The following is a 19,460-nucleotide window of genomic DNA, read 5'->3' as shown; positions in this document are numbered from 1 at the left end:
AACTTTTCAATCATGTTATGAATAAACAATTATAATTATAACTTTTAATTATGTTATGGGAATCGGGAAAGTTAGGGCCAAAACTGGCCGTTTCAGTCAAATCGTGCTACTAATCCACACTGATATTTTAACCAAGTTTAGTTTCATATTTGTTAAATTATTACTGCACTGAAATTGGGAGATTAAAGCTAAATCAAGGACCTGTTGAACGAACAAGTGAATGACCTGGAAATTTTTACCTTTCATATGTTTGAGCTAGTTAAATAAATATATGGAGATAATAACTTACTTGGGAAACTTCTGTTGCATTTGCGCTATGGTCATCGGGTTGTATAGACTTGTTGCATTTCGTCTCTTTTCCAATGGCAGTGATATCTGAAAAAGTGAAACGACCTTTGTACCTCAAATAATGAGAGTTGACGTAAACGATAAAGGTGTAGATCTGCCCCGTTTAGTATTTTACTATGACGTAAAACAGGGCAGCTATAGTTTTTCGCACGATTAAAACGGGTTCGCGCGTGCCCTGCTGCGGGGGCTGGAAAAGTTCCACAGTTTGGCAAATTAAAACGCGATCATTAAATGGACAAAACATTTAGTTATATTTTTTTTTATTAATTTGCTTAGCCAATTTAGGTACCAGCAATTATAATTACTAGTAGTAATAATTAGTTATAAAAATACCACCAGTAATAATTATTTGTTAAAAAGATAATTTTTAAATCAAGTTATTTGTTGTGTGTACCTACTATAAAACGAGTTATTTATGGGTATTGATTGTTCAGCGCGAAGATGAGTTCGCGAATAATTGAAAGGCGCGCATTGTCTTGACTTTCGATTGATATGATATATCTCCAGCAAAGAATTCAGGTCAAATGTGACAATTATCTGATCAGACCTTGAGACTGTTTCACTGCACTGTTCAGGTCTTTAATAGCTTATTCATGGCCCTCATAGTGATTCATTTTTCATTAAAGTCAACACAGCTCGTAAAAAACACTCTTTTGTAGCAACTATAAAGTTGTTGCTAAAACGAGGCCCGACTAGGTTTACTATCTTTAAAGACCAACATGTTTGATTTGAAAAGATGAATCTAGGTACTTTTCTCGATTTTGGCGCGAATACTCTCAAGCTACTTACATTGGCAAGTTTGATTTCGAATTCCAAAGATTCCTTTAATTCCTTTTCCGCCCTGGAACGATCAGCTCCCAATAGAACCGCAATATCCACCATGTATTGATAGTAAGCTTGAACCAACTTGTCGGTGAAACCACGGTTCAGATATTCACGACTGAGGCCCAGTGACGCTTGATCCAACTGTTAAAAAAAGTTTATCTTACCACAGTGTCCTTAAGATTTAATGAAAAACTATTCGCAATAACAAACATTCGCATAGCATGGATACGCAGAGCAAAAACAAGAGAAAATAACAAAATGTCGGCCGACTTATATTATTATTAGAGCTATAAACAGCACTCTTACATCAATAATCCGTTTGGTTGAGTTCTTCACGTCCACGCTGATGGAGAAATCGAGGAAGTAATCGACAGAGTAACCGGCTGCGCGGAACTTATACACTGACTGTTCCCAGGAGAAAGACTGCTCGTCCCATTTCTCGGCATCAAGTACTGGCCAGCCTCCGAGGCGGCGAAGCATGTCTAGCAATGGTTGGACGCCACGTTCTTCAATCGCAGCTAAGGAAAAAGGGATGCATTAGACGATGAATAAACCCACAGATTCTTTACAGTTTTTATTGTGTTGCCTTTTAATAGAACTACAGTTCTATCAAAACGAATAACAGAGGACATTGATTGACTTGAACTGTGCGTTCAACAGCACGCACAGTTCAAGTCAATCAGTGTCCTCTGTCTGCCTGTCGAAACAGCTAGGATCTTGATATTTGAAATTTGTATGTAGGTTTCATAAGAGGTCTAGGAGAATTTTCCTAGGACAAGACATTATTCTATTAGCAGTTATCACAGTCAGACTCGTCAAACTAAACCCCTCGGTTTCGTTGAAGGTAAACGTTAGCAACTGTAACGTTCTTATGGTGCATCTCTAAGGTTACTTTAGATTGTAGGTATTATAAAGTTTAAATTCCTTGAATACCTAGTCGTAGGTGGATTTTTTTTAATTAACCTAAAGTAAAAGGAAAATCTTAACAATGACGATAAGTCAAACAACAAAAGTAAGTTACAAATACAAACCATCTGTTGCAGTATTAGGTAAGTAATGTATTGTAAGTTGTAGGTATTGGCGTTACACGTGTAAACTGTTAAATGGCAGTAAAAGCAATATCATTTCTGATATTCATTTGTAGTTACAGGTGCAGTCAACTGCATATAAAGTTACCCCGTATAGAACTCTATGACGCGGTATTAGAAGCGAATTTCCAGTGATTTGGATAAGTAGACATATTGTTGACTGTACAGAATATCAGCAAGCTAGCAGTCGAAGTTTATCGTTAGTTCTCAGTGAAGTGATCGTTTACATCGGAACGATAGTGTCAATATTGTGTGGGGTGCCGGCAGAAGGCTCGCTTTCAGACTGTTCATCCATTACACGTTGCGTCACATGTTGCAACACAACGGAAGTATCATTTAGTTCACTTTCACTCACATTTATAACAGCAACTGGTTTGAGTAACAACAAAATTAGTGCTATAATTGTTCGTAATCCTGGTTAGGTAAACACGTGTAATGATTATGCGTGTGCTTGGATTAATGCAATTAGTAAATTAAAATAATAGTTTTGGGCTCAGTAGCAAAGGACTACACTCCATTTAAAGACATGAAAGGTAATAACATTTTCGTTGCGTTGATTTTAGGTAGGTATTCAGTCAACCAATAAAAACTTAAGTCAATTGCCACCATTAAAACAAATAGTGCTAAAGTAATGTTATTTATTGTATCGTCAAAGCGAATGTAGTATTGTAGTATTTAATAGAAAAACTTGATAATTAAATGTACCTTTACGTTCTATTGTGTTTCTCTAAGTGGCGTGTCGTTCGGTAGATACTAGCTTATTACACATAAATTTTACAATAGTGTTGTATTGTAAAATTAATGTGACGTGTAGTGCGGTGCACACTGCTACGTGACGTAAATGTGCTTACACCTGAATTTTATAAATTCCGAAAATGATTTTTATCGAATCCGAATAGAAAATAAATATATAAAAAAATTATATACATACATGAAAAGAATAATCTAACGATACCGTAATAACGTCTATAACATCGTCCTTTACCATTAAAACAAGGCACAGAATTGGCCGACTGGACTAAATTATGCAAAAATTTCTACATAAAAACCTGTCAAATAGGGAGCAACGATCGAAACTGGCATCCGAGGCAGCATTTGAGTCATGTGGCATGCATTGTAGTGATTATAACGACCCGACTGATGACTGTTCGGCCTATTCTTTTGCAAATATTCTCGAAATTGAGAGCTTAAAAATGTTGATGCATATGACCAAGATCCTGGGTTGGGTAAGTCGCAGGTTTTTAACGAAGCGATTTCCGTCTGACCTCCGCCACCTTTGCAGAGGAAACAAACCCCTATTAGATCATGGTTCATGGTCACACACCCAGTTGCCTGTTTGTACAGTTCTCACGATGTTTTCTTTTAACATCATTAGGTCGTCATTGTTTTTTTAAATTAAATTACCATTACTTATTTACGAATTCCCAAATAAATTACTAATCAAAACAGTTGAAGAGACAATACGAATTTAGGACAAACCTCAGATATAGTGCTCATGTAGGTATGTTTAGTATTTATTTGGTTTTTAAGAAATAAATGCACGTGAAGTTGTTTAAATATACAAACAAAAGTACTTATTATGTACTTACTTCGGTTCATGCAAGCTTGATATAAAGTCTTAGCAAGTACAAATGGCCTTGGTTCCGCAGGTTTGATGGGTTCGTCCAGCAGGGCTCTTATCTGCTCCTGGAGCTGATCTGTGATGATGGAGAAGGTGTTCACCGAGGTCTTATCGTCTGGGATACGAGTGTTTTCGACAAAAGAGCCGCACGCAAAGTCGTAGAAGTCATCGCAAGGGTCCACTTTGTCGTCCATATTTTGCAGCAGTTTTGATGCTACAAAGTTAAAGCGCAAGATTATAAAAACAAAAAAGATGAAGCTGTCTATGAAATTGTATATTAATAGTAAGTTAGTAGCTAATATGATTCGATTCTGTGATCATGGGCTGTAAATAATATTGAAATGATTAAAATAGGAAGTTAGTAAATGGAAAACTTTAAAATAAATTTGTGGTTTGGTATACTTTAGTTGAAGATGTACTACTGATGCTGTCAATTTGACTAGGTATTTATTTACTTAGGAAACAAAAACATTATTTTAATTTTATATTTCCATATTTTACTTTTCTTCCAGATTAACACACACACCAATAACAAAAATTACCTGTATGAACACATCCAGCGGTATTGCATACCCTTATACTGTTCTGATCTGATCCCTTCGCGATGACAGCAGGTGGCATGGATGATGAAACCTTGAGTTCGCTTGTCTGTGGCATGTCTAAAATGGATGAAACACATGCTCGTGAGTGCTCAATATTGCGGACCCATATGTGGCACGAGTAGATAATGTTATCAGCTAACCATTGAGTGGTTTCAAAACTTGCTTATAGTTTTAGTCATGAATCCCCAACAACAATATGACTTTTGATATATGGTATCAATGGTATAAAACGCTCACAATTCATATGCACTAATACGGTTTTAAATTTGCTTACAGGGCTTATGCTTTTCTGGAGCGGGATATCTCGATATTGTTAAGAGTAGGTACTCCATGAAAGGTTATTGTTGTAACGATTGAATACCTAATATAGATATTAGAAAATCCTATAGTGAATGGAGAAATATACAAGCACAGTGTAACAAGACTTTAAGTTCCATTGAAGATCGCCGTAAGTACCTTTAAATTATATACCTACAGTAAAAATGACAAATTCTAAATAAAAAAAAAATCAAAAATTTATCTATATTCTATATTTTTAACGACGACTTTGTTTTCAGTGTGAACTTATTTAAGTGTCGTGCAAATCTAGTTAATTGAAATTATAATGCAGATTATTTAAAAAGACAAAAGTAAAACCATCAAAATTGTAGTTGTAAATATTTTATTTTCGCTATAATAATATTATATAATTACAATGCAAAAATGTTCTAGTTGCCAAATTAATAGAATACATGTGGGCCTTTACGAGTACCTACCTATATATTTTGTTTGCTTGCTCATACATATATCTACAACGATGACGCTACAAAGAGATGTTTATAGATAAAGTTCGCGGGCGAGTGTAAATGGAATCATCGACCGGCTATTGCGCATATTTGGACTTCATTAAAGATAATTTTACCTCTAGTTACCTACTTGATTATGCGGAAAATCTAACCGGCTAGCTCTTTGATTAAAATATTACGTTTAATATTCAACGCTGTTTTAGCCAAATTTATGTCGCCCAGGACGAATTTAAATAGTGATGTTGTTATTGACCGCAATACTTCGTGTGGTCTTGGCCTCTTTACTTCATTAAACGAAATGAACATGTTATCAAAAAGGCTACCCGCCATTTTTCATTGTCGCATTAAATTGGCGAAAATTGAAATTTCGTGCCAACAATTACTGCTCCATTTTCCTAGTTCTAAGTGTTTCAAAATCAAACTTTACCAATATTGGTTATTGTTAATATATTATTGAAAATAGGTATTGGTCACTGTGTGGCGCGGCGCGGCGGAGCGTGGCGTGGACATTTCGCCACACGACGTGACCTAACATTTTGTAATGTGGCTAGTAATATTGTGTTATACATTCATCTCTTGCGATAACGACAGTTTTTCTATTTCAGATTTAATTTCAAGAAATCGGTCCCCACCGTTCACGCCGATTGGTTATTGCACCGATGTGTAAATTTCAATCATATTCCCTAATGCCACCACGTTCTTAGGAGTAAATAAGTATTGAAGAAATACGCATGGGCGAATCAAGGTCAACGAGGATCAATAACTTAATAGATATCAACTTAGGTGTTGCAGATAATTAAGAAGGTACTATAGTTAAGTTTAATTTAATAATCTCATTAAAATGTTTAAGCAACTAAGGATACATGAATGTACGTCTGAAGATAAAATATGCAGGCATAGACCCAATCTGATCACAGTGCAAGTAATAATGCAACCCTCAAGAAAACCTTTATGGTACTTCTTCACTTGTGCCATGTTCCCGTACCACATGAACACTGTTCGCGTATTGCAGTCACGCTGTGTTGGCCGACATTTGGTGATCGTTACGTAAACCGCTTCAGAGCTCGTGAAGCGGTTTCGATTAGAAAATGGCAAAGTGCAAGTTCAGTTAATTTATCAACACAGTCACCGGTGTTAAGTTTGTATCGTTCAGATCGAGAGAGAATTCAGAAATCTAAAGCATTCCAACACTTCGAGTAACAATGTTTGAATGTGCGGTCGAGATGGGACATAACCGCGAATCGCATGCCATTCGATCAGGAACGGACTGTGAATTCGGAAGCTTTTGGGCTAAAATTAGGTATAATACTTCCCTTGATATGAATCCAATAAAGTTGAAACCAAAGTCAGTATGATTTTGAAATTATCATTCAACATTATCCTCAAAATAGTTGAAGGTCGCTGTTAAATCCGTGGGTCCGATATAGCCTCTGAATTGAAAAGGAAGGTACGTACTGACACAATTCAGCGTTGCGAAACTACGGTGCACAGCTATAAAACAATGCCTGGTTTACTCTATAACTGATAGTTATACAGCGAGGTTAACATTTAAGTAGGTACATAATCATGGTTGATTTTCAAAGACATCGATGAGAAGCCCTGAGTCTCAGAAATCAGTATTGTATAGAATAATTTAAATAAAGGATTCTTATTCTAATTAGGTACTACAATCGTTAAAAAAATACATTGGAGTTACATATTTTTTGTTTAAGGTGAGAACATGGAAACTCGCGAACACGAAATGAACCTTTCGTTGAGAATGAGTATAAAGTGATGCCAAATTGATGTAATGACATGATTTAGACTTTCTTCGTGCTTATTGCTCCATGTAAAATTATGTAATTTGAAAAGCATGTAAACAATATATTTTGTAATGAAAGCGGCATTCTGTATATTCCACATTTTAATTCGATTATGCCAAGCAGCATCCAAACAAAAGCTCTTGAACGCAATATTTCATTCATATGGATGAATCTGATAAAAAATGGGTTTACCATACACAATGTTATATATTTCAAACAGAAAATAAATGGCTTATTTTCCTTAGTTTAAAAAAAGCTGCTGAAAAACATACGTAACTTGCTTCATAATCCATAAGAAAATATTTAAGTGATTTATTTTTGGAAATAAAAATATATTGGATTAATTTGGACTTGCCATGGATGTCAGTGGTATTTTTGATGACCATGCTCGCCACGAAGGCGACAAGGAAAGCCAGGGCTAGGACGGAGGTCACTCCGACCACCATCATCAGTCGCTTCTCCAGCTTCGTGCGCTGGCCCCAGAAAGATGGCCTGAAACAAATTGCAATTACCTATAGTACCGCTTTATTAAACATTGTACCAAGAATGTTGAATATTTATCAGAATATAACGTGCCGCGTAGTTGCCTGCACTTTAATAGAATAGGATCACTAAATTTTACTTTCGCATTGATGTCAAAAAAAGTAAATAAGGGTATAGGCACATTCATCTTGTTCATCTTTTGCCGTGGTCCAACATGTGTTAGGTTCGGGAGTTGCGGAGGTTCAGACGGGAGTCGCTTTATGTAAAAGCATGAATAAATAATCCAGTATCATAATCAAAAGGTGCACACCGGAATCATTCCAGAGAGAATAAGAAAATGCATATTTATAAAATCAAATTACATGTCATAGGTCGTTCGAGAGAATTGTTAGTTAGTCGACCTTACACGCCTAATTTATTGTTCTTAGTTACCTACAAACATAAAGGAATCGCAGTCTACGTACTTGTTCAAGCATAATAATCCAAAAATCTAATTTAACAAGCTGGTATCTCATTAGATTTAATTAGCAAGCGTAACTTAGTAACAACATACATACATATAGTCACGTCTATATCCCTTGTGGGGTAGATAGAGCCAACGGACTTGAAAAGACTGAATGGCCACGTTCAGCTATTTGGCTTAATGATAGAATTGAGATTCAAATAGTGACAGGTAGCTAGCCCATCGCCTAAAAAAGAATCCCAAGTTTGTAAGCCTATCCCTTAGTCGCCTCTTACGACATCCATGGGAAAGAGATGGAGTGGTGCTATTCTTTTTTGTATTGGTGCCGGGAACTACACGGCACAGTAAGTAACAACATTCTGACATTACAAAAGTTATAATTGTTAACTAGTACTAATTCGCCTGACCAAGGAAAAAAAAGCATTAGATATTGTAGAAAAAATTCCAAAATTAAAAATCTACGCCCGGCTAATAATATTGTCATTTTATTTTAATTGTAACAAAAAACTGAGGGAAAATTCTATTAGTTATACATATATTTTCGAAAGAGTTTATTTATATGATCTTATTTATTATAATACCAATGCCCACATTTTCGAAGTTTCGCTTAGTGGTTATTCTTTGACAAAGAAAATTGCCTCGAAATTTTCAATTTGTTTGGTAACCCAATTTTCGTGTAGCTACAAATTTTCCCTAGTGTTAAACGGAAAGAAGTTGCGAGGGAGCCGTCCCTGATCCATCTTAGGGGTCTTAAGAAAATCTCTTGCTTTGTAAGAAAAGAGGCTTAAAAATACTTAGGAAAATACAAAGGACACAACGAGTCACTTTTTATATATTTTATTTCAAGAAAGTGTTTACTTTCTGCAAATCATCATATTATTTCAATAAGCGTTTCTAAAAATATGAAGATTTCTGTGTTAGCTTCTTTAAGTATACAATATATTTATAAAGCAAAGTACTCGTATCTTTGATAACCTTATGAGTCTTTTATAAAGATGGGATTTTTTTATATAGTTGGCCAGTTATTACTCATTGAATATGTTGCACAATTAAAAAGCTTCGATTAATACTAACTGTGCTTGCATGCGTGCTTTCAAATAATTGTCATGAACTTTTCTATAAAACCTTCTTACTATGATCAAGAAAAAAACAGTACGAGGATTTGGACTATCTACACTGAGTAATAAATTTTAATTTTTAAGCTATAGTAATATTTAATCATACTGTTCCGCATTACAATAGTTTTATTGTTAAGTAAGCTTGTTTTACATTCCATAGTAAGTCATTACGTGGGTGGTTGGTGGCGAGTGTTTCCGAGGGAACAGTGCAGCCTCTGCGCCACAAAATTAATAGAGCCCGCCCACGCCATGTGTCTTATGAGTTAGTTGTAGGTACAGTCAGAACGTAATGTAATCGTAACTATTTCCGTCGCTTCTTCTACACATGCTGAAAGCGGTAGTAGATTTAATTATAACTTATGTTGGCGTTTTTAAGTTAAACCTAACCAATTGTGGAAATAAATGTATTTCAAACATATATAGAGCGGGAAGATAAGACATATTGCTTGTTACCGTTAGTGAATAAAGGGGCAGGCCAAGCGCTTGTGAACATTATCATAATATATCATTATTTATTTTGTATTCCATCCTGGCATCCCTAAAATTTTATTATTCACTTCATATTGTGTTGGCCTTCATTTTACATACTCGTATCTACTTTTGTATTAAAAAGTACATAGATGTAATAAAATTTTTAAGACGGTGCTTATCAAATTCTCATCAGTTCAAATCTCACAAGGAACAATGTATTTATATATTTTTAACACAATACCCCAAACTCTAAATTTTATGGATTTGACAAACACTACGTGTGATGATCGACTCAATTGTCCATACGGATTCACTATGAAGGATAATCTATTTACACTTTTGGGTTCGGACGAGTATTTAAGAAGTAAACAAAGAATGGGTAATACTACTCATGAGTAGGGTCAAGTGTAAAAGTATATATTTACATTACGTTGATAAAGTTCCTAAAATTGACAGCCTTTGTGGCGCAGGCAATTTTCCTCAAATTCAGATCCTTGCCTGTGAAACACAAGGAGCCGGGTTCGAACACGGCCAGAGCAAGATCAAAAACTAACCTTTGGTCTGGCTCTCGAACTTAATTTTAATCGTTAAGTATTTATATTTAAAGTTGAGTATGAAATTCAAAATTCAAAATTCAAAATTTTTTATTCATTATTATAGGATATTATTATATCGCTTAATAATTGTCGTATGGTTTAACAACTTGGTTGACGTCAAATATATTACTTAAAAACTAAGTTTACTGCCGCTTCCAAGGCGTCAGTGCAGAAGAAGCGGTAACAAACTGCACTGCAGCATTTTCTTTAACAACGTCAACTTCACAATATTAAATTATACTTAGAATATAATGTGGACGGGAGAATACATTGTTCACGGGAGATTTATATATTTATGAGATTTAATATTGAAAAAAGAAAAATATATATATATATATATATATATTTTATGGATTGCCAATTTTAAAAAGATTTATGTACAGAGTGTACTGAAATTTTGATTTAAGTTCAAATTAAACTACAATTAATTACGAGGTTCCTGTGCCAAGCTCGAGCCAGATGTTTTTATCATTAAGGTAATCATCAGTCCTATAATAAGCCTTCTCACAAAGTACTTTCTTTACATACTCTTTGAATTTTCGGTAGGGCATATCAAGAACAGACTCCGGCAACCTATTATAAAATCGTATACAGTTCCCCATAAATGATTTACTGACTTTGCTAAGCCTATGAAACGGTATGACTAATTTATGTTTATTACGTAAATTTCTATCAGTTGTGGCACTAACTTTTTGAAAAAAAGAGGTATTTTTCCTAACATACATTATAAGATCAAAAATGTACTGGGACGCTACTGTAGGTATGTTTATTTTCTTAAAGAGTTGTCTTAATGAGTCTCTTGGTCCTAAGCCGTAAATTGCGCGAACGGCCCTTTTCTGAATTATAAAAATAGTTTGTATATCAGCCGCGCTACCCCATAAAAGTAAACCATAAGATAACAAGCTATGAAAATAGCTGAAATAAACAAGCCTAGCTGTAGCTACATCTGTCAATTGTCGGATCCTCCTAACAGCATAAGCGGCAGAGCTAAGTCTATTGGATAGTTTAGAAATATGAGCACCCCACTGTAGCTTTGCATCAATTATAATTCCTAAAAACTTTGTATTTTCAACAAATTCTAATTTCTGGCCTTCCAGTATTATGTCAGTATTGGCCTGCCTTACGTTTGGAAGGGTAAATTTAATGCATTGGGTCTTATTAGCATTTAAAAGAAGATTGTTGGTTGAGAACCAGATAGATATGGCCGACAGTATATTATTAACCGAACTTACATTTTCGCTATGGCGATCTAATTTAAATATTAAAGAAGTGTCATCGGCAAACAGCACTATACCCGCCTGTTTTTCCACCATAAAAGGCAGGTCATTGACATATACCAAGAAGAGGAATGGTCCTAAAATTGAGCCCTGAGGAACACCCATTGAGACGCTTGATCCGCTTGACTTTACTCCATTAATATCTACAGTTTGAAGCCTATCAGTCAAATAGGATGCCATTAGTTTAGTTGATTTGTGGTCAAACCCATATTGACGAAGTTTACGCAAAAGTGTCTGATGATCTACGCAATCAAATGCTTTAGAGAGATCGCAAAAGACTCCAACTGAATCCTGTGAACTCTCCCACGCGTCATAGATTTGAGTAACAAGTGCTACTCCCGCATCAGTGGTGGACTTCCCGGCAGTGAACCCATATTGTTGGGAATGGAAAATGTTATTGATTTTAAAATATTGTTGCATTTGATTAAGCATCATCTTCTCAAACACCTTGCTCAAAACTGGCAATATAGAAATAGGTCTATAATTGCCAAGGACTGTTTTCTCCCCTTTTTTGAATAGAGGTATTAATTTGCTACATTTCATTAAATTTGGAAAAATACCCTCATCAATACATTCATTAAATATAAAAGCTAGATCAGATGCAATAATATCTATGATTTGACTTATGATACTAACAGACATACCCCAATGGTCTTCAGACTTTTTCAAATTAAGTTGTTTGAACGCCTTTAATATAATATCAGAGTTAACATATTTAAATTTAAAGACAGATTTGATGGGAGTTGTGTTATTATTAAGTAGGGTTTCAGCGCGCAATGGACAAGAGTCAACGTCAGAAGTTAGCTCCACAGGGATTTTTGCAAAGAAATTATCAAAAGCATTTACTATGTCCTGAGTTTTAGAAATACTTTTGTTACCGGATGATATTTGTTTAATACTGTCTCTATCTTTGATTTTGCCAGATTCTTTATTAATAATGTTCCATGTTTCTTTAATTTTATTTGGTGCGTTGTTTATTTTACTACTTATGTGAAAAGACTTGGCTTGCCTGCAAACTTTTTTAAATAATTTTGAATAATTTTTGACATATTCTACAAAACTGGGGTCAAAATTGTATTGTTTCTGGGCATATAAGTCATATAACTTATTCCTACTCTTGTGAATACCTAATGTAGCCCATTCACTGAACTGTAATCTATTACGAATATTGACTTGTTTCTGCTTGAACCTTTTTGAGTATTCAGCAGAAATCATATTAAATAAATTGTTATAATGTTCATTAGGATTATTTCCAGAATATGTTAAAGTATTTAATTGATTTGCAATGTTTATTTTAAATTTTCTTATGTTTTTGGAAGAAAGAGGTCTACACATAATTTTATCATTATTTAAATTGTTTAAGGACTCTTTCTCAAAGGTAACATATTGACCGGTGTGATCCGAGGGCAATTTGTGAATAATTGATTTCCGTATAAAAAGATTATTGCAAAAAAAATTATCCAGACACTTGGCAGATGTAGATGTTATTCGGGTTGGTTCGAAAAAAACATACTCTAAATTATAAGATTTAAACAAATTAATAAATTGTATACTAACAGTTGATTTAACTAAAATGTCAATGTTAAAATCACCACAAATAATTAATTTTTTGTTACATTTTGAGGTAAACTTAACGGCAGACTGTACCTATCATACACAGTGCACTATTGACATGTTACGTTTAACATGTAAACGTGGAACATAGTGAAATATCCACGTGTATGAAATTGCTAACTATACCCTTAGTTAGCAATATCTGCGAGTAGCTAGGTACAATAATGAAGTATCGGAATTTTCTGTCTGTATCTTCTCAGAGAATTTAACCTTCAAACATCACGCTTGTGTTCTGGACGGACAGGCAGAGACTTTTAACTTGCCACGATCTGTGCATACCTCTTTTGCTTCCTTCACATTCATTATCGAATTTTTTATTCACATTTCTACTTTGGGCATATACATATAATCACGTCTTTTTCCCTTATGGGGTTTCCTCTATATTTGAACTAATTTTTGGGGCATATTTAACATAATTCTAAATACATAATCAAAAAATATTTAGGCAAATATTATATTCTCTCAAAAAAGTAGTTGAGTGAACCTTGTCTTGTAAATTGATTGTTCGGTAAAAATGCTGCGGTGTTGTTTGTTCCGCCGTTCTTCTACACCTGCGGAACCGGTAGTAGATGCATACTTATGTTGACGTCAATAAGCGATACCTTGTATCCTATTGTGAAATTAAATCTATTTATATTTCAAAGCTTCATTCGTGTTTCACGTCTAAGACACCACAAGCGAGCTTTCATGTATTCCACTATACTTACTTACCAACATAGGTTTGGCGTCTCAAAACGAGGAAAAGGTAATTAGGAATAAATTAAGTCCAATGAGAAACGGTCGTTTGGCAAATGAGTTGATTTGCTGAAGCGTGTCTGTGAGCATGCAACCCCCTAAGGGGCTTTAAAGCCAAATGATCGGAGGCGCTCTCCTATTACAGTGCCCCGGCTAACATGAACTTGGATGAAAACACGTTTGGATCCTTCCATGACCATGATCTAGGAGAAGGAATGTCAGGTATTATTACTCCCTTCAACTGATTTATATTTTATTATATTATGTACCTACCTAACTAAAAAAGAAACAGAAACTTTATATTTTATACGTCGCATTTAAATTAAATTAGCAATGTTTTTAAGGTTAGTTTGGTCATAGTTGCATTAAATAAGGTATTATTTTATGAAATTATCTGCCTCACTTCAATCTGGCAATATTAACTAAGTATAAAATATAAAATTACATATAGACGAAGACACTAAAAGTTTCAATGGAAAAAGAAAACGTAAGGCTCACGTTTTCCACGAGTATTGTGCAAATGACTCTATTAACTAGATTCATGTAGCGAAACTGTAAGACATGATGATAATCACACATTATCAGAGTTATGAGAACGTAATGAATTCATTAGCTGTTTAGAGTACCAAGTCATTTTAGGAAGTAAACACTGATTCGCTCATGTGCGATATTTACATGACTACAAACAGTGAAGACTAAAAAACTTAAAACCAAAGCTACCACGCTTATCTGATAGCCAATAAAAATAGCGCGTGCCACCTGCTTATCTTGCCATGTAGATTTTAAAAGTCAATCAAGTAAAGGCTAATAAGCTTGGGATTCTCATTTAGGTGTATCAATTTAAGTATCGTTGAGTAAATTACTCAAAAATCAAGAAAACAAGTATGTGGCGTGGCCAGCTCATCAATACGATTGTGGCGACAGTTTATGACTGAGTATCACATTTAAAAATCTTGGAAGTGGTTTTGAGTATGAAGATTTAGAAACTAGTTTGTTCATAAATAATTATCATAAAATATGAACAGTAGGAACAGGCACCAGCCGGCAGCAGCCAGCGCGACTGAGTGGTTGCGCAACCTTCGTAGTCACCGCGCTTGGGAGAGCTATATCTTCGTTGTCAGACCGGTTCCACCCAAGTTCATTGTCTCATCAGAGGTCGGCGAACTTTTTTGACCATCTTTGACAAACTGGGCTATTGTCAAGGTAAAATTAGGACGACGACACTCTTACTTTTGTTTGCAAATGAATTATATGCAAAAACCACGTCTAAATTTACGGTCAACGCACAATGCTTGGAATGGATCCAGCGCTCCAACACAATAACCCACTATCTGTCGCGTCGAAGACGAGAAACAATGAAAAAATTGAAAGCCGTGACCGATGCAACCGGCAACCAACGGCACTGGCCGGGACGCCAGGAGCGATGTATGGGGGCAACCGTTACCTGGATTGATGCGGAGTTGAACGACCTTGCTAATAGTTTCATTGTCAACTTGTACCACTACTTGGCCAGGTTATTTATGCAAAAATATTTCTAATGCTTTTTGTCCCGGCCCGGTGAGTCGAGCCTTCCGTGACGGTCTGCGCGGTAGTCTCAAACGTAGGTTACTATATTTTCCTTGTATCGTCATCAATTTTTATACATTCGTTCATTATCTAACGTTTATCCTGCTTGAAATGTTACGAAGAATAATGAATAAAGTATTTAACATGAAGTTTTACCCACATCTCAGATCAAGGAGTATAGTCCTTAGTCTGAGGTTCTATTGATAAATAAATAGCCTGCCCTGTTCTTCCATATCTTGTGCCCTTGATGACGTCAGTATCCACACAAATATTCTAACAATCATTATTAGTACGAAAAATTAGTACCTAGTTAAAAGGGTCAGTGAACTTTTCAATTATGACGAATGACAAAGAAGACTAGTTATTAATCATAAAAGTTACTAGTTAACAATTCTTAGTTTTAAAAAATATGTTGTATTTGCAACGTCACAAATAGAAAAATCCAATAAAAGTTAAAGCCACAGAAACGGGAGCTGCACACTTTTATTTGCAACCGCTCAACTTTTTGGATGTTCTGATTCAGATGAAATAAATCGAATGTCGCTTTTTGGGGTAACATAGTTCGGGTTACCTGATAGGATGTCGCGTTTAAGAGAAAAATCTGATAGCGACGTACCAATAGATGACGAATTTAACTGTGTCTTATACACCTAATTCAGTTCTGTTTATTTAACTGCACTCATTTTGAAATCTTGCAGTACCTAGAATGTTTAGTCTAAAGAAGTGTTCGTTTAAATCTCATTAAAACAAACAGTTATTTTAACCTTATTACCGATACTGACTAAAATCCCAAACTTTCACGTATCGATGTTACTGCAAAACAAACTTGTTTATAATCTTACCAACCGGCTAAGTAAAACACTATTTGTGACGAATATATTAGTATCAGTATTGTTTGGATAACTTATTATTGTTTATTATCACCAAGGAACAACCGTGAGGGAAATCGTACGGAACAACCTCTAAAACCATATTGAGAAGCGAGACACATGTTGATTTAATCTTTATCATAGATGATGTAAAGGTGAAAATCTGTTCGTTGCGGTTTTTGTATTCGTCTTCAAGGTCGCGGTTCTCCGATGATGGCAAAGCAACGCAAACTAGGAAACTTAAACAACAACTGGATAATTAATCTTGAAAAGTTCAATGCTTTGGCAGAAAATCATCAAATTACCAGTGACTGCTCCAGAACTAATATACTTCTATAATAGATCTGTAGTAGGACAAAGATGATCTTGTAAGATTACTAAGCAAGTTTAATTTAAGGATTAGGTAACTAGGGTAGCTCGAATCCGGAGAGTGCGCTCCGAATTCCAGTAACTATAGATATACTTTTTTTATTTGTGTATACTATCTTAATATGAGGCAGGTAAGGTCAAACGTAAAATAAAACATCATATGAAACACAATCAAGACCAAGGAAGGAAGCACGTAAATAAATAATAACATTTGAGCTAAGAGTTACGACTTACCACTCTTAGTACAAGTATCTCAACTTTTCGTTAATATCTGTTTTCTCCGACTAACTTCGCAAGAATAACTTCAGATGATCGTTATCGAAGTCTTTTGCAATTTTTTTCTTCATAATTGATGAAGGATAACTTTGTATTTTTTATGTAATACTTAAGTCAAAAAAAGTTATGTAGGTACCTATTTTAAATCCTACTTAAAACATTTTGATAAATTTACGTCAATTATAATTTTGATTATAAAGAAAAATAAATGTTTATTTTTAATCAGACTTCGAATGCTCAAGTTGTTTTTTTATAAACAATTTAATAGATTAAATAAGTAAATTTAAATTGTGCGCATGTTAATAGTGCACGTGAGATATCAGGTATTTAATAAAATAACATTTTATGTATCTGTGCATCAGTTATACTCGTACCAACATTCCAAGCAAATGATATAATCACGTAACTCACTTAAAATCACGCAACATCTGAACAACAAAGTAGGTAGTGTAATAATGCGCTAATTTTAAAAATAAGTCTTTTAAGATGTGAGCAGATAGTTTATTTTAATAAATGTTATTCAAGACTGGCGTATTAATTCATGGCGTATAATCCGTCCTTAAACTAAGATACTTTTGACAAACGATGACTATACTGACTCAGGCAGGGTGGATGAAGTCATAAATTTGGCCAATTTGAAACGAATTTTTTGCATCTTGACGAGGAATCGTCACGGGGATGCAAAAAATTGTGTTATATAAATAAAAAGGTTTTTGAAACTGATTGAAATCATCAAATTAAATAGGCACACATTATGTATGTATGAACTTTTAACATAAATTAAGAATAAATAAAAAAAAAATAATAAGTAGCAAATACTGTTGAACAAGTACAATAAGATTTATAAGATATCAGTACGTAAAAAAAAACAGCTAAATCACGTTTTCATTAGAATTTGAAGTCGGTGTTATTTCTTATAATATAATGACGTTATTTTTCATCATTGATTTCAATATTTTGTCGGGCTGCAGTTGTTATAAAAATAAAAACGAATTATGATTAAGTCTGATCTTTTAGGAATAGTGATGATGAATAGGCCAACGGTCTTTTTCCTATTTCTAAACTTATTATTATTTATTTATTTAAACTTTATTGTACAAAATATAAATGTATAGCACAATTGGCGGACTTAATGCTTAACTTTATCAAAGAGGTACATAACCGCAAACAGCCTAAACATGGGGATCAAGTGAATGACCCACAAAAAATACTTATGACATGAAGCTTAGTTTCGATATGATACTTACTTTACATTATTCCTCATATTGTAGTTAGAAGTTTTATATACTACGTCGTTATATTCCGCGTCCCCACTGTAACAAAGAGAAATATGTTTAATAATGACTTGATGATGAGAAACTTAAGGACAAAATTATGTAAAAAATATTTATGAATAAAACTACATAAACATTAAAAATAAATATTTCCGAATAGAAATGTGTGATTGGTCCCATAAATAAAAGACTATGAGTTGGTATTATTGTCTTCAATGGATTTCGATTTGATAATTTCTGAATTTCCTTCAAAATTATAAACAAAGCATTTGTTATTTTGATTGGGTTACTTTGATATGTCAACGGAAATACGACCGCGGGTCCTTCAACTAATTGTGTTTTTCGGTCATTGATCTTAAAATTAAAAGTATGCAATATCCACGGATTATAATGAAGACAATGGTCGACCGAATTGGATTTGATACGAAGAATTTTTATATAAGTTCACGCCTGTTGGTGGCCATTTTCTTCAGCGCACTCAAATTCAAGAAGATATTTCTGTTTGTCTGTTTTTTTTTTTAAATAACCCGATCTACTATAAAATGCTGTCTTATATTGTCATGACTAGTGCATTGTCTCTTGCCTTCTCAGAAAACCTGCAATTGCCAGGTCTAAATTGGCAATTTCCTTCCCTACTTTGCTGCATTTCTATAGTTTGTCACGAAGATAAGGCAGATGTGTTGGATGTTGGATAGATATTAAAATCGAGTTAGCGAGCTAAAATCAGGAATCAGGAAGTATAGATGATAAGAAAAACCTCTCGTGGTCCTCACTATATATCCTACATAATGCCAGCGTAAATGGAAAAGTTCATAAGCTTGGGATCTTCTTTTAACCGTTGAGCTAGCCATATGTCACTGAAAACGTGAAAGACCTTCAAGTCGCTCGAAACTGTTGGATCTGTCTCGAAGGTATAAAGATGCGATATTTTTATGCACAGGTAAAAGCGTTCCATTTATAAAAGATTCTGAGAAACTATTCTTGAGATAATTTTCTTGTTGTAACTTTAAAACATAAAAATAAAATAAAATTTTGTATTTTGTTTAATACAAAAATGATTAGATATTGTATTTCCACAAGAACCAATCTATTTTGAGACTGACTCAAATCGAACAATTTTTATTACCACAAGTAGTGTGTAACTTTTACCAATGTCAATTTATGAAAGTTTCTTTTTTTTTGTGGTAATATTAAGAGTCAGGAAGAGAAAATTTTATTTAATATCTTTAAATAGCAACAAAACAGGTAAGTACAAGATAGAAATGGTCCACAATCCTA

At 34.3% G+C, this 19,460-nt stretch overlaps 1 protein-coding gene and 1 long non-coding RNA gene across 4 annotated transcripts in view; one reads left to right on the top strand and one right to left on the bottom strand.

The window, feature by feature from the left end:
• The window catches only part of LOC106134020 (neprilysin-2), an 84,725-nt gene that overhangs the window by 7,051 nt on the left and 58,214 nt on the right, over positions 1-19,460 (bottom strand). For all 3 annotated transcript variants that reach the window (XM_060953685.1, XM_013333965.2, XM_060953686.1), the window contains exons 2-8: positions 18,156-18,221; positions 7,427-7,563; positions 4,425-4,541; positions 3,851-4,096; positions 1,480-1,691; positions 1,138-1,314; positions 290-375 (exon numbers count right to left, since the gene is read on the bottom strand). In XM_060953685.1, the coding sequence (XP_060809668.1) occupies positions 290-375; positions 1,138-1,314; positions 1,480-1,691; positions 3,851-4,096; positions 4,425-4,541; positions 7,427-7,563; positions 18,156-18,221 (1,041 nt within the window). The remainder of the gene's footprint in view (positions 1-289; positions 376-1,137; positions 1,315-1,479; positions 1,692-3,850; positions 4,097-4,424; positions 4,542-7,426; positions 7,564-18,155; positions 18,222-19,460) is intronic.
• On the top strand, positions 4,026-7,430 carry LOC132903955 (uncharacterized). The gene is made up of 4 exons (XR_009657538.1): positions 4,026-4,165; positions 4,395-4,565; positions 4,761-4,932; positions 5,875-7,430. It is a non-coding gene; the product is annotated as an uncharacterized LOC132903955 (long non-coding RNA).

Source organism: Amyelois transitella, chromosome Z (assembly GCF_032362555.1).
Source record: "Amyelois transitella isolate CPQ chromosome Z, ilAmyTran1.1, whole genome shotgun sequence".
Classification (NCBI taxonomy): Eukaryota; Metazoa; Arthropoda; class Insecta; order Lepidoptera; family Pyralidae; genus Amyelois; species Amyelois transitella.
The sequence above is the reverse complement of the archived record's forward strand: the minus strand, read 5'-3'. Positions and strand labels throughout refer to the sequence as shown.